The sequence below is a fragment of the Cervus elaphus genome, chromosome 5, assembly GCF_910594005.1.
Source record: "Cervus elaphus chromosome 5, mCerEla1.1, whole genome shotgun sequence".
NCBI lineage: Eukaryota > Metazoa > Chordata > Mammalia > Artiodactyla > Cervidae > Cervus > Cervus elaphus.
The window spans coordinates 83564914-83581349 of NC_057819.1; the positions used below are offsets into that span (position 1 = coordinate 83564914).

General features: G+C 37.8%; 2 protein-coding genes across 5 annotated transcripts in view; one reads left to right on the top strand and one right to left on the bottom strand.

The window, feature by feature from the left end:
- CLTC (clathrin heavy chain) overlaps positions 1 to 16436 on the top strand; it is a 66409-nt gene that overhangs the window by 6227 nt on the left and 43746 nt on the right. For all 4 annotated transcript variants that reach the window (XM_043902842.1, XM_043902843.1, XM_043902840.1 and 1 more), the window contains exon 2: positions 14401 to 14608. In XM_043902842.1, coding sequence (XP_043758777.1) covers positions 14401 to 14608 — 208 coding nt within the window. The remainder of the gene's footprint in view (positions 1 to 14400; positions 14609 to 16436) is intronic.
- On the bottom strand, positions 8447 to 8795 carry LOC122694304 (60S ribosomal protein L37-like). Its single transcript, XM_043902870.1, has one exon. The coding sequence runs from the start codon at positions 8778 to 8780 to the stop codon at positions 8487 to 8489; it is 294 nt and encodes a 97-aa protein (XP_043758805.1). The 5' UTR covers positions 8781 to 8795; the 3' UTR covers positions 8447 to 8486.

The following is a 16436-nucleotide window of genomic DNA, read 5'->3' on the forward strand; positions in this document are numbered from 1 at the left end:
TTCTGTGCCTTTAAACAGTTATTTAGCTGAGGTTTTTAAAGGGCCTTATCCAGGTTCCTGGTAAAAAGTTGTGCAGAATGATTGGGATCAGGTTAACTTGTAATATCCAAGAATTATCCATATCCCTTTCATAAGGCTGAACTTCTCAAATTTCTCTTTCTTTCCTTAATGACTGGAAAGTGAATGTGTTCCAGTCTGAAGCCACTTGTGAAAGCAGGAAACTTCTGCTTTACTATATTATTCATGTTTTTGTGTTTATTCTAGTGTAAAACTGGAGTGGAACTCAAGGAAGACTGCTGTGCTTGGGGAGGGGGGCGGGGAACATGGGAGTAGAGCACGCTCGTTCAGGTTGAGTAGCATAACCGGAGATGGGAAAGGGGTTAGAGATTCGTAGGATTGGGCTCCGGACGCAGAACTGCCAGTAATATTAATACTTCCTGTTCTGAATCATTGGGTAAGTAAGGGCTTTTCTTTAAGTTCTGAAGTACAGCAGATTTTATTATTTATTTATTTATGGTCGTGCCTTGAAGCATGTGGGATCTTTAGTTCCCCTACCTGTAAAAAAAGCTGAGCACCAAAGAATTGATGCTTTTGAACTGTGGTGTTGGAGAAGACTCTTGAGAGTCCCTTGGACTGCAGGGAGATCCAACCAGTCCATCTTAAAGGAAATCAGTCCTGAGTATTCGTTGGAAGGACTGATGCTGAAGCTGAAACTTCAGTACTTTGGCTACCTGATGCGAAGAACTGACTCACTGGAAAAGACCCTGATGCTGGGAAAGATTGAAGGCAGGAGGAGAAGGGGACGATAGAAGATGAGATGGTTGGATGGCATCACCGACTCAATGGACATGAATTTGAGTAAACTCTTGGAGTTGATGATGGGGAAGCCTGGCATGCTGCCGTCCATGGGGGTTGCAAACATGGAGTCGGACACGGCTGAGTGACTGAACTGAACCTGTGCAGGGATCAAACCTATGCCTCCTGCAGTGGAAGCTTGGATCTTAACCACCGGACTGGCATGGAAGTCCCCTGAAGTACAGCAGATTTTAAAGCCTGTTTTTGAAAGAGTAGGAACTGGGTCCATTGAAACCATTTTGTCACATTAAAATTTTTTAATTATGCAATATACCATTGTGGAAAATGCCTCAGATGTTTAATCCAAGCTCTGTCTTATTAGCTTTCCTCAACTTCCTCATTTATTAAATAATTAAAATAATACTTTTTGGCAGTTGTTAAGTTAGACTATAGTATGTGTTTGTATTTATATCATCATGCTTAGCCCATACAGATACTCAAATATTCATCCTTAGCCCTATGCTGGAGGGCCTCTTCATCCAGTAGAGCTGAACATATATGCTATGTGAGAGGGGAAAAAATGCCCATTTAGTGAGTTATTGAAGCCAGGCTCTTGGAGTTATACCAGACTCTCCTTCTCCTCCTTGTTTTCATCCAGTCCATTTCTGAAATAGGGAAGGAAGAATTCGAGGTCCTGGGGGTTGCAGTTTTTAATGACCCTTGAAATCATGTGAAATGAAAAATGAGAATTGGATTGAAAGTTGCTTTCATCTATTTCTGACCAACTGCTTATCAGAAAGAGGGCTTAAAAATGACTATTGTGGACAGAGGGAGGCAAAAGACTATCCATGTATGCTCAGCTTGACAAACTGACTTTGGGTAGATCTCATTATTTGAAAGATTAATAATTAGGGAAGACAACTGGTAGGCAGAAGATGGTTTACAAAATCCATCTCTTTCCCAGTTCCCTATAATATTTTACATTCTCTCCTACTGAACTGTGCAAATCTATGGCAGGTTTCTTTTTTAAACCATAAAATATTCCTCTGGAAAGAGTTTCCTTACATAAACAGTCTTACCAAGTACTCATATTACTGAGTCCTTTCACAGTTGCTTCTGTTTGAATTGAATATTACAACACCATTCAGTGAAGGCTACCATGGACTTGAAATCAGCTGCATTGGTAAGAGGTAACACCTAATAATTATTCTTCTCTGTATTGCCTCACAATTAAAACTGTCTGATGTTGTAAGCAAACATTTTAAATACTGCTTGAAAACCAGTCCATTAGGGAGATGTTTCTGGAGATTATAATCCAAAAAGAAGTGTAAAACAACTCCTGATACATAAAAAGAAATTAGAGGCATGTTATATAAATTTCCCATGATTGCACCATAATGAATTTTTTAAAAGCACTGTGATGGAATGGAGATGACTTTTCTACTGCTAATGAAGACTCTGTTGTGTGACACATGGGTTTGAAGAGTTTAAATGGTTTCTGAAATGTGAAGAGTAGAAAGTCATTTCCAAGTTACTTTATACTTTTAAATGTCTATAAACTTAAAGTCAAATGACTACTTGAATTATATATTAAGCACATCTAAAGTTAAAATTAACCATTTTAAAACGAACAATATAATGGTATTTAGTATGTTCACAGTATTTTGTAGCTATCACCTGTATCTAGTTCCAAAGTGTTTCATTAAACTGAAAGGAAACCTCATATCCATTAAGGTGTCTCCTTCCTCCCATCCCCCAAAACCATTAATATGCTTTGTCTCTGAATTTATCTATAAATGGAATCATACAGTCTGTGATCTTGTGTGTCTAACCTCCTTTGCTCAGCATACTGTTTGAGGTTTAGCCGTGTAGTATGTATTAGTTTAAGTACTTCATTCTTTTATGGCTGAATAATACTCCTTTGAATGGATATACCACATTTTATTTTTCCTGTCATCAACTGATGAACATGTGTTCTTTCTACCTGTTGACTGTTGTGAATAGTGCTACTATGAACATTAATGTACAAGTTTTTGTTTGAATACCTATATTTAGTTGTTTTGAATATATACTGAGGAGTGGAATTGTTCGGTCATATGGTAACTCAGCAGTGTGGGAGACTGGGGTTTGATCCCTGAATCGGGAAGATCCCCTGGAGAAGGAAATGGCAACCCACCCCAGTATTCCTGCCTGGAGAATTCCATGGACAGAGGAGCCTGGGGGGCTACAGTCCATGGGGTCAGAAAGAGTCAAGCATGACCGAGTGACTGACACTGTGACACTGTGATAAACTCTGTGTTTTAACTTTTTGAGGGGCCACCCAGCTTTTTCACAGCAGCTACACCATTTTACATCCCCATCAGCCACGTATGAGGGTTCCAGTATTTCCACATTCTCTCCAACAGTTATCAAAAGCTTTTTTGGATGACCAGGGAATAGTCTGCTTGGGAAAATGAATACCCTGTTTAGTGTTTTTATTTCTGTGTGTTCTCTTCCAATCTTTGTAGTTCTGCCCTCCATTAAATTGTGTGTTCTGCTTTAGATTGCATTTCCATTTTTTCTGAGATACTACCTGTAACCATCACCTGGAACCAGTCTTTGGTAGCATTCAGTTATTTTGTGCCAGCTAAATGGCATTTATACAGGAAAGGGCAAAACCCTGGGCAGTCAGATATATCTGCAAGATTTGGGGTATAAAAATTTCCCTGTATTTCCCTGCAGCTTGATTAGAATTAATATGTGATATTTCATCAAATTATTGGGTTATTTTAAAGAATGAGTCACATATAAGGTTTGAAATTTTCCAGTTAGCTGGCTACAAGTAGGAAAAATTCTTTGAATCTCCTGATAGTTTACCAAAGCTAGTAGCCTTACAGTTCCTGTCTGCAACTATGGTTCCTTCCTGAAAATATCACTTAAACAGTTTGGCATGAGTGACCAGAGTTAAAAAAAAAAAAAACAACTCCTGAGAATGATTGCTTCAGAGATTTATATGGAGTAGAAACAATTGTATATGTTAAGTATGGAGTCCACAAGGGCATTTTTATTTGTTGCTTAAAATGTGTGAAGTACATAGAAAACACTGGCTGCTATACTGTTGATGAAAGAACTAGAGGAATGCTGCGTTTTCAGCATTTTTAAAATTTCCTATAGAAAACAGCAATTGCGGTTTTTGACGTTGTGCTAGTTTCCTGGAAAGGCTCAGCAGTTAACTACTGTCAGCATTTTCTTCACTGTGATTAATGGCGGTGAAGGTAGAGGATGTTTGGAGCTTTTAAAGGAAGTCATGCTGAGTGAAATCCTTGGGTAGGAAGTTAACCAGATCTTCAAGCACTTAAAACTATCAGTATTGGGTGACATCCAAGTATCAACAGGACTAAAATTGTTGACTTCTTTACTCTGTAGCAGTGAAGTAAATAAAGACTTATTAAGTCTTTATCAAGATACAAGATTCAGGGACTTCATTCTCTGTCTCGTGGTTAAGAGTGCGCTTCCCCTGCAGGGGGTGAGGGTTCCATTCTTGGTGGGGGAACTAGAATCCTGCAAGCCACATGGTGCACCTCCCCCTCCCCCAAAAAGCTGCATGATTCACTTACAGAAAATGTAACTGAAGTAGGACTATACCGGAGAGCAGGCACAAAAACTGCCTTGTCTGAAATACAGTATCTGTGCGTGTTTCCTTTACATTCTATTAAGATGAAACAAGGAGGAAGGAACCGGAAAGTGTAAAGCCAAGCACTAATTGTGAAACATAATCCATAATAATGCTGTCATAAACACAAAATTTAATATATTTTGATCTTCAGCTGATTCAGCTGATAAATGAGTTGTGTTCTGAGCTTACTAGTCATTCATTAGGAAGCAGACTCCCCGGGTGTGCTTATAAAGAAGCCTGTTTCCAGTGAATGTTCCTGTCTGATCAAATGTAGGAAGTGCTGGTTGAAATTAGTAGACACAAAGCACATTTGTCATTCTTTAAATTGTATGATATTTGTAGGCATAGACACAGTTGTGATTGATTGCTTAAACGGACGTTGTGCTGATGGAGAGTGTCATTTTTAGCTAGTCAAAGAATTGGACGTGGAAAAAGTAGTCTGGTTTTAGTTGGTTGAATTGTCTTATGGCAGAATTTTCTACCCTTTTTAATACATGTATACTATTGGATTAAATATAGACATAGTCCATTTGGTTCCTTTAACAACGTTTTCATAGTTAGATCACTAATGTATTCTAATAGATGCTGACTCATCGTCAGTGGATTTCCTGATTTCCTTGATACGTGAAGAATTTCCAAGCTTTCTTTAGTGACAAGAATTTTGAAAAAAAGTGATTCCCACATTGGCCCTCGCTATGTAATGTTAGTAGCATGACATCAGAGCTAATCTGTTTTAGAATCGTTTGTCATGATACCATGGTCCCAGAGTTAAATAGCTGTAAAAGGATAGACATCTCTAAAACAAATGTGCCCCCATGCCATTCTAAGAGCTTGTGTGCTTAGTCTCTCAGTCGTGTCTGACTCTTGGCGACCCCATGGACTGTGGCCCGCCAGGCTTCTCTGTTCATGGGGATTCTCCAGGCAAGAATACTGGATAGGTTGCCATGCCCCCCTTGAGGAGATCTTCCCAACCCAGGGATCAAACCCACGTCTCCCGCATTGCACGTGGATTCTTCACCGTCTGAGCCACCAGGGAAGCTCTAAGAGCTTCCCATTTATTAAATTGCTTAAATAAACCTTTTATACGGCACCTAATCATGCCTTGCTCCCCCTCATACAGGGATAGACGCTTTCTCTTTTCTGTTTGCCACGTGGACAGTTAAATCAAGTATAGTTTCAAAACCAAGACTGGAAAATCAAAGCTTAAAGTGTTAAAAACTGGTGAGCATTTAACTTGGATTTCTGAATCTAATATTGCTGAAGTTAAAAAATTTGACCACATTTCTTTGATATTAATACAGTCTCTTTCAGAGTCAACATTTTTTAAATTGAGGATTCATCTTACAGTTGTACTCTTCTTTCCCCAAAAGCTTTTTGACATTGATGAGCATCTTAAAAATTGAGGCAGTGGTAGTTTTATCAGGCACAGAGATGGGCTTATCTTTTCCCCTGTTCTCTGAAGAAATTACATCAGTCCCTTTTAACCTGGGCCTTAGTTATTTGAATGTTTAGTGCTTTCTTAAAAGGCACCCAGAGTGAGGTGGTCTCTTCCTTGGACTTGTGGTAGCTTTGAACTTTGTAGACTTTTTCCGCTTAAGCCTCCTGCAGCTACCTGGACTCTGAGCCCTGCAAGTTGTAATTTTTTTCCTGCTTCTCCTTGTCTTGTCTGCAATCCTTATCTAGGGTGAGTGTGTCTTTTTGCCAGCTGTCCTTTATATTTTGCCAGATTTTAATTTAAAAGAAGTTCTCCCTTTCTCCTTGTTGGACTCGCAAGAAAAACTTCTGAAAACAGTGCTCTGCAGTAGAACTGTGCAATAATGGAAGTATTCTACATTGTGTGCTTTCCACTATGGTAGTCACATGTGGCAGTTGAGTGCTTGAAATGAGATCAGTGTGACTGAGAAACTGAATTTTAAATTTTATTTACTAAGCAAAAGTAAATGGCTACATGTGGCCATATTGGACAGTGTAGCAAACCTCTCGGTTCTGATTGGGCAGATGTTATTCAGCTCCTTCACAGAGCAAAATCAAACCAGATGAATGGTTTGATTTTCATCTCTGCCTTTTGAAGTTATGGTCTTCCTTCCTGCCCTGCAGGTAAACTGTCCCAATAAAGTCTAATCCTTATAGCTTCAATTTAATTTTCAAGTTCTGTAATCTATAAGAGCATAGATTCATCCCTCTTTTAAAGCTTCAAAAAATAATAAATTTGCATATTTTCGTAATACTGGTAAGAGCATATACCCAAGTCATCTAGATTTTTAATGCTATTTTGCTGTATTTGTTTTAATTAAACATTTTTTAAAATTTAGGCTATTACAATGTTTCATAAATATTCCAGTATGCATGCATCTTTAGAAAATAAAAGCTTTTTATAATCATGGTATCATTATAGTATCCTAATAGTTAACAATTCCTCAGTGTTCTGAAAACCAATCCATATTCAGATTTCCCTTATTGTCCCTAAATGTTTGGTTCGTTTAAAGCAGGATCCATGCAAGATCTGTATGTTGCCTTCAGTTATGACTCTTGTAAAAAACATTCTAATTCTTACAGAGTTTGAGATTTACAGAAAAGTCGAAGAATGGTACAAAGATTCTTTGCACACTTTACCCAGATTTGTCAGTTCTTGGTTTTTTTTGTTACATTTGATTTATCCTCTCTCAGTACATTTTTTTTTTAACTGAACTGTTTGAAAGTGGTTTGTAGATATGATGCCTCTTGCCACTACATACTCCAGTGTGTGTTTAATAAGAATGACCAAATGGTCTTATACAGCCATGCTGCAGTGATTGAGGTGAAGAATTTGACAGACTACTGTTATCTCAGGCTCAGTTCAGATTTCATCAGTTGTTCCAGTAATGTTCTTTGTAAGAAAATTCAGGATTATGAATGAGTTGTCCTGTCTCTTTAAAAGAATACAGGTCACTTTTTTGTGGCATGTTCCTCAGTTTGCGTTTGTCTGATGTGTCTTCATGGTTGAATTCAGGTTGTATAGTTTGGCCGGAATACTACAGGAGTGATGTGTTCTTTGTAATGCTTCACATTGGGAAGCACATGCTATCGTTTTGACTCATTGCTAGTTATGTTAACTTTTGTCACAACCCTTTGATGAGGGTTGGGCCTAACAGTTTTCTTCACCATGTATCTCCTTTTCCCTTTGTAATAAGTGTTTTGTGGGGAGGTATTTTGAGACACTGCAAATACTTGTTGTTCCTCAAAATTTCATCTGTTTTTGTATCCATTGATGATTTTTGTCTGAATCAATTATTGTGTTGATTGCAAAAGACTGACTTTTAAAGAATTCCATCAGTCTTTTACCATTTTTAAGTTAGCTTTCTTTTGCAAGGAACAACTTCTCCTTTTTTGTTTATATTAGTGCAGAATCCTGGGTTTCATAAGTCCTTTAATCTGTAGTTATCCTGAAAAGTAATTAGCCATGTATAATTAGTAAAGGAATGTTGTCCTTTTGTGTAAGAATATTTGAGCCTTTAGAACTGAGAGGCAGAAATGGCAGAGACTTTCATTCTTTAAGAAAGTTTTTTTATTTGAGGAGCTACAGTTTACTTGGGTAAATGGATCTGAAATAGTGGGGCATGGGCAGGTTAGGAAAAATTGGGAAATTTTGGTTTTGGAAATGTTTTGGGGGTTGGGGGCAGTGTGTGCGTGTCTCTCTGAACCAGATAGCTTCAACTCTTTGGCACACTAAGGGAGGAAGACTGTTCCTGCTTTCCACTTCACCTGTTTCTTAGCCTTGAGGTCTTTAGGGTAAAGAGAGTTATTGCTCCTGACCTTATGCCTTCTGTTTGCATTAGCTTCCCTGGCTTGCTCCCTAAACAAAGGTTTAGGAGACATATTTACCAGGTTTGCTAGAAAGCCTTAGTAGTACTGTTCCATGGTGCTCTTAAAAATAAGAATTGAAATAAAATTGGGGTTACTTGGCATGGATATGTTACATGATTCCATGTTACGTGATTTTTTTTTTTTTTTTTTTTTAAAGCCAGAACATTTATTGCGCGACTAATTGTTGAAATCCTTAGGATGAACTGGATGCTGCAACAACCGCTTGCTTGGGTTTAGGTGTTGTTCCTTCACAGAATCCATGCCTGAATCTGCGGTATACAATTTTTAGGTGCCTCATTCGACCAGTCCTGGTGGTATTAAGTCTTTTAGCTTTAGCACTCCAATTATACTTTCTCTTTCGCTTGGCAGGGTAGCCACACTTGCCACAGGTCGACTTCTGAAGGTGATAGGCCTTAGAGCCACAGCGGCGGCACAGCGAGTGCGTCTTATTCCGACACTTTCCAAACGATGACATTCCCTTCGTCATCTTGCTTCTGCCGCCGAGACCAAAGAGTGTTCTGTGATTTTGAAGATTCTGGTCTCTGCCTGACTTTTAGTTCGGTAAATTAAAGAGCAAAATTGGACATTTTAAAGAGTAATTTCCTTTTCTCAAAAGAAAAAACAAACATGCAGTGTCTAGTTAAGCATGGAGAGACTAGTAATCTTTTTATCAGTAGTTCAGAGAAATTCACACCCAGAGTCTTAGCCAACTTCTAGCACAGCTGAATTAAACAGATAAAATGCAAATTCAAAAAAAGCTAATCTTGAGCTGGCCAGAGTACTCATGTGTTATATGTACTAGTAGTGTCTATTGAGGCTTTACTATGTTCTGAAAGCACTTCAATTAAATCCTCACAATTGTGGGAAATGTACTATGATCTCAGATGTTTCAGATGAAGAAATGATAGATATACAGAGATAACTGATTTACCTTTGGTCATTTATGTGGCAAAACTAGGGCTAAACCCAGACATTTTGGCTCCTATGATGAATCCACAGAACTGATTCTGGATGGCATTTGTAGTTTATAATCAGAGTTATACATTTGTACAGTAATTGTCTATTTGAATGAAGAACCTTCTGTGTTCTCTGGATTGTGGGGAATCTGAAATTTTTTTTTTCACTACAAAACTAAGAATGCAGTGTCTTTTTTCCCCTTGGTGTGTTAATCCAAATTGGGGGGAGAGGGGAGAAGGAAAAGGAAACAGTTCTGTGTCATCTGTAAAATATAATCCAGGGCATCCAGAGTGTTGGGTGTGCTGATTAACAGTAAATCTGTTTACAGTCAACCCTCCTCTCCGTGTCTGTGGTTTCCCACACTTATAAAGGACTTAACCAGCATCTGTGGGTTTTTGATGTCTGCCAGGGCACCTGGAACCAGTCCCCAGTGGGTAGCCAGGGATGGATGACTACTTATTTTTTAGAATCTGAACTAGATTTAAATGTCAAGTCTTAAACAGTAGTGCCACTTACAGACTAGTATGCAGAATCTAGCCTGGAAACTAAACAAATGGCAAAGTTTGGGTGGCTTTCTTCAAAAGGGAGCGATGGATAGTTGTGTGCTTTTGTGCATGTACCATTAGTGGTTTGTTTTTTTTCCTAAGGGAGACTAGTGTTTCTTTTTAAGGGAAACTGGAGGAATATATATATGTATATATATTTTTTTCCATCTGTGCATAGGATGTCTAAGATGGAAAAGTGTCCCTAATTGCTGGCGGGAGAGAGGTATTACTGGAAACATGGAGTGAGTGACTTTTAATAGTAGTTATACCCTTTTGTATAGGATGAATGGTCATATGCATGTCACAACTATTCAAAAAGAAAGCAATCCATTTTCTTGGACTGAAGGGTATTGACTCCATATCCTTATTTTATAAATAATTATAAAATAATAAAAATTATTTGAAGTTTAAAAAAGATACTTTATTATAGAAACTTCCAAATATATCCCAAAATAGAATATTCCCAACTTCAACAGTTGAGAGTCCCTTGGACACTAAAGAGATCAAACCAGTCAATCCTGAAGGAAATGAACCCTGAATGTTCATTGGAAGGACTGAAGCTGAGGCTCTAATAGAGTTAAGCCACCTGATGGGAAGAGCTGACTCATCGGAAAAAACCCTGATTCTGGGAAAGATTGGGGGGCAGAAGGAGAAAGGGGTGACAGAAGACATGATGGTTGGATGGCATCACTGACTCAGTGGATGGGAGTTTGAGCAAACTCCAGGAGATAGTGAAGGACAAAAGGGAAGCCTGGCATGCTACAGTCCATGGGGTCGCAGAGAGTCCAGCACAGCTTAGTGAATGAACAACAAACAACTTCAAAAGTGGCAATATTTTGCCAGTTGAGAGGATTAAAAAATGTGGACAGAGTTTGAGTATTATTTTGTATTCTCTGAAAACAGCTGCAAGTATGGAGACGCTTAATATTAATATGTTCTCTGAATTTATTAATGATTTGTTCCACAGTCTGTGATTCAGTTTCTGTGGTATATATATATACCATTAGACCTTTATAATTGACGAGAATATTTTATGGCTAGTATATGGTGTTTTGAAAATGAAACCTGTTTAAAAACATTATAGTGTTTTGGGTTTTGCTTTTTGTCTGCACTGTGCAGTTTGTGGGACCCTAGTTTCCTGACCAGGGATCAAACCTGGGCTTGCAGCAGTGGAAGTGTGGAGCCCTAGCCATTGGACCGCCAGGAATTCCCTTCATTGTATTTTAAAGTTTTAATCTATACAGATATTATTAGACACAGATATGTAGTATGAAAGCCCTTTTATGTGACCCCATTGTGAGAGTGCATCTAACCCAGAATTGCTTTGGGATGTTTTTCTTTTTAATATGCCCTTGGAAAATATGGGAAGAATGGGTGAGTGTTCTGGGTATTCTCACTGAGAAGTATCAGCAGTAAGGAAAAATTCTTACTGACCTTATTTGAAGAGAAGGGAGAAAAAGTAACTTTAAAAAAAATAAATTTATTTTCATTGGAGGCTAATTACTTTACAATATTGTAGTGGTTTTGCCATGCGTTGATACGAATCCGCCACAGGTGTACGTGTGTTCCCCATCCTGAACCCCCCTCCCAAATAACTTTCTGTTACCTGATTGGAATAGGTCACTTATCCTAACAACTGGGAGAGGTTTTTTAGGAAGGAGCAGTTTCCTGTTTAGTTGTGTAAATGGGCATTACTTAAGTATGCTTCTTAAAACGTTTAAATGTGTAGATTGGTGAGGATTTGCCACCTACTTCTTATTTAATTTTGTTTTTTTTAAAATAAAGTGTAAATCTTTCATATGGAGTACATTCTTGATAGAGAAGGTTAAAAAATAAATATACACAGCTTTCTTGGTAGAATGTGTTTAATGAGAAAAAAAAGTAAAAGTACTACATAGATTGAGAAGTATCAGGAACTGCCCCCACTTTGCACCAAATCTTTGCTTTTTCTGCAAATAAAACAGTTCTGAGGCTGAAGGTCTCTGCTGGCTTTTGAAGACATTTCTTGCTGCATTTATCTGGAGATCTGGTAGAGAATAAAAAACACGTGTTTCTTGACTTACCATTTTCCCTCTTTATTATCTCATAGTGTTTTCTTAACAATTGTCTTCTACCTAACTTTTATGTGGACAGATAAAAAGGAATCTCTTAGAATCATTTAGTTCAATGTGTTTGTGGTTTGCATCCTTGTTATAATTTTACTGTTTGACCAGCACTGTTTTATTTTTACTTTCTCAGACACTGTAGGATTTAAGCTATGACAGCTGAGACTCAAAAAATTGCCTTTGGTGAATGCTTGGTAGTAACTTAGAAGCCTAGAATTCTTTGAAAGAGTAGTTTAGAAGATAACTTGTTGCTTATGTATATGGTTCTGGGAGCTCTAGGATCTACTGAAATATTTTTTTAATTGGTGGAAAGGTAACTCTCAAACTTGAGCCTGAGGACTGGTCTACTCTGAGATAAAGATGTATCCACCTCTTAGGAAATTAGACAGCCTGGTTTGCACAAGTCCTCCCTTAACCCCCACCACAAGTTCCCTTCATGGATTGTTGAGGACCACTTCTTTTTATCTTCCTCCATTAGTTCTGAAACTGAATGTCACTAAAAGTTCGGAAGAAATGAAAATTGGTAATTCATAAAGTTTTGTTGTAACCAAACTCACTTGTAAGTTACGTATCTCACAGCTTGTATACTTGCCTTGTGCTACAGCATATACTTGAGCTTGTACAACTAGTTAATCTTCCACTTTATTACCATGTTTGTGTTAATAGTTAGACAATTGCTTGGTTCCTTACCCTAGTATTCAGTGACAAAGTTACTGTAACTTTACTTTATCACTGTACCTGCAGTCATTGAGGTGTAAGAGGGAAGTGAAGGTACAATGTAGTCTCTTAATCTTACGTTGTATTCTTTTGAGATCCTGGACTGGTTATAGTTAAGCTCTATTAGCAGAAGAGTTTGACAAAATAATTTGTGTAAAAGACAGTTACCTTTAGGGTTTCCCAGGTGGCTCAGCAGTAAAGAATCCACCTGCCAATGAAAGAGACATGGGTTCAATCCCTGGGTCAGGAAGATCCCCTGGAGTAGGAAAGGGCAGCCCACTCCAGTATCTTGCCTGGATTCCATGGACAGAGGAGGAGCCTGGTGGGCTGCACTCCGTGGGGTCGCACAGAGTTGGACGGGACTGAGTGAGCATGCATGTACAGTTACCTTGGCTCAGCTGGTCCAGAAGAGAGTAGTGACAGTGATTTTTCTTTTCCCATGCTTTTAAATTTTTGTATTTTGTTCTGTGTGAATTTGTTACCTGTTGGAGGAAAAAAATAAAACCTTTAGGCTGGTGAAAGCTAAGAACGCCTTCAGGTAGCCTTTGAGTGGTCGTCTATTATACTACATTTAGTCACCTAGAGAAATGACCCATTCTGATAGAAATCTCCTTCTCCTCTTCTTCTCACTTACATATTTAACTAGTTTTCAAAGACGTGTCATCTTTAGATCTTGTATATTTGCTTAGCAAATTAATAGCTTCTGTGTCCACAAAGCAAGTCTGCTTCCATTGTTTTCCTTAAGTAGTTTCCATTCAGTAGACTCCATTCAGGACTCTTCCCAGGGCACTTGTAGCTTACCAGCCTAGCCCATACTTGCGTCTGTGATCGATCTTCTCCAAAAGCCTTTCATGCATAATCTCTGTTCCCAGTGCTACAGGAGCACTTAGAATTCCCTTAGCAGACCACACTTTTTTTTTTTTAAGTTATTTATTTAGCTGTTTGGGGTCTTAGTAGCAGCACAGGGGCTTAGTTGCCCCACAGCATGTGGGATCTTAGTTTTCCAACCAGGGCTCTAACCAGCGTCCCCTACATTGAAAGGCAGTTTCTTAACCAGTGGACCACCAGGGAAGCCGCAGCAGACCACACTTTCATATTTCTAGGCCTTAATATGTGCTCATCCTTCTGTGGTGTATTCTCTAGTCTACTTCTGTTGAACACATTCACTCCCTTGCCTGTAGGCTTCCTTTGACTGGCTCTCTCTTACATATCTTTGTTTTGGCACTTTTTGCAAAGTATTGTAACTTACTTGTCTGCTCTGGCTGATCCAAGTTTCTTTAGACCAAGAACCCTGTGAAATTTTTAACTCTCTCATTTTATGGTATAATTTATCAATAATTTTCAGTTTCCTGAAGTCCAGTACATATGATCAAGTAACTACTAAATGCTAAAGGGGATCAGAGAGGACAGATCCAATAGTTCAGAGATCCCAAACCAAGAAACATTGATTACCTCAGGTTCCTTGACCCGTTAAAGGCTACCTCTCAGATGTAGCTCTTCCCTTTATATCTGTCTGTTCTACCTCTTAGTTGTAACCAGATGGTTATACCTCTCAAGTTACAACTGCAGGATTATAACAAAACAATTGAATGCCATACTTGTTGGAAGAGAGAAAGTCCATTATATTAATTGCCTCATTTGAATCCACGTAATGGAGTTGTCAGTGTTGACCTTGAAGTAATAATAGTTAGAGGATTTGTATTGATGACAGCACATGAATATCAAGTCTTTCTAATTCACTTTGTAGCATGATTAATATTTTTTGTTTTTTTTTTTCCCTCAGCTCCAGAACCTGGGTATAAACCCAGCAAACATTGGCTTCAGTACCTTGACTATGGAGTCAGACAAATTCATCTGCATTAGAGAGAAAGTAGGAGAGCAGGCCCAGGTGGTAATTATTGATATGAATGACCCAAGTAATCCAATTCGAAGACCAATTTCAGCAGACAGCGCCATCATGAATCCAGCCAGCAAAGTAATTGCACTAAAAGGTATAAACAGACTGTGTTTTTTTCTTAAAACTTTTCCTGTAGGAGTTTATTCAAATACAGTAATTAGGATCTTTTTTTTTTAGTATATTAAGTTTGGTTAAATAGATTTGCAAAATTAAAGCTGTTACTGTGTTTGATTTTTTTAACTATTTTCATGACTGACTTGGCATAATTCTGTGAGCTGTCTTACTTTCTACTCATAAATATACTTGGAAAATTTTAAGATTTAGATTAAATAAATTTAAGCTTTATACCTATGGTGTGGTAAGAGTATATTGAAAACATAACCCCATTTACAGAAGACACAAGAAATTAGTGATTGGTTTTCTAGAGTAAAACATACTTTACTAATATTAGCAACTAAACATTGCAGAATTTTGCTGTGGTGATAAACTTGCTCTTCATTCTGTGTCTTTTTTATACATCAGGTTTGTGTTACATTTAAATTAACAAATTCTAAAACTGGCTTGAACTTATACTAGTTTTTAAAAGTGTGTGTGTATATGTAGGTGGGCATTAACTTTTTGGAATCAATGGTGTTAGTTTATTCAGACTTAACTTTTTAATTGTTATAGTAGGGAACTAACTCTACAACCTGTCAGTCCAAAAGCGAGACCCTCATACTTTCTGGGAGTCTTATGTTAATTTTTTTCCTTTGAACTCTAGACTGAAAGTAGAATTGACTATTTAAAACAGACTCTTAAGAGAGCTAGGTAACAAACTATCTGAACTTGAAAGAGACATTTAATTGCCTGTTTTTTGGTTTGTTGCTTTTCTTCTTGGTAGGAGGAGGAAGTGTTCAGATTCTTAGTAATTTCTTGGTAAATTTGTGGGTGACTTGTTCCAGGTGCTGAAGTATTTAAATAGACTTGTTTTTTCCACATGATTTATATTTTGTGTTTAGTAGTAACACTGTTTGGAAATTAAATTGGTTGGGCGAGGGATGGAGTGGAAAGCATATTCAAATAAGTCACTGTTACATCTCCAAGATAGAAGTTGATCTCATCTCTGGGAAGGATGGTCCAGATATTACCTGGGATACTTGTTTTGTGGCAGTAGTCTGTTATTTGTAGTACATATTTAAGGTAGTAAGTTCCCTTCAGCCTCATTAAAGAATTTAAATTCAACTGCTTAACAGCTCTCATCCCTCTATTAAAAGGCCATCGTTTTAATTTTCTCATAATTCTTTTCTATTTTTAATGTTATTGTTATTTTATCACATTTCTTAATGCTTTCTTATGTGTGCAGATGGTGAGTTTTCTTAAATTAGATTGTATTAGTTATTGTCCTGTTCTATAAAAAGAATAAATTGAAAAAGTTTTCAGAGCCCCATACAGTAATACTATTATAGATTTGTGCCTGTATGTCTGCACTACACAGTTAAGCTGTCAACCCTTGCCCTCCTCCCCAAAACACCCCATGTACATGTGCTCCGACCTCTTTCACATAAAGAATAAAACATGGAATTAACTAGGGGTTGGGGAAGAAACAAAGAAAGTTAAGTCATTCCCAAATATGGCTTCCTTCTGAATCCAGTTTCAATTCCCTTGGTTTCTTTTTATAAACAGGACCATAACTCTCACAATTGTTCAAGTCTGGTTGTGGTTTACATATTGTGTGGGATGGGATAACATTCTTCATTTTATGAAAGAAGTTTTTACCCATGTAGTAATTAAGGAGGGTTGTGGTACAAAGCTGTATGTTTTGTGTCCCGTCCCATCCCTCTCTCCACCCCCACTCCCTTACTAGCTTATAATTTTTGTTCTTCAGGAGCCAAATTCTTTGAGGCTCAGGAATGGAGTTTTCCTTAGTCTCTAAGGACTAATAT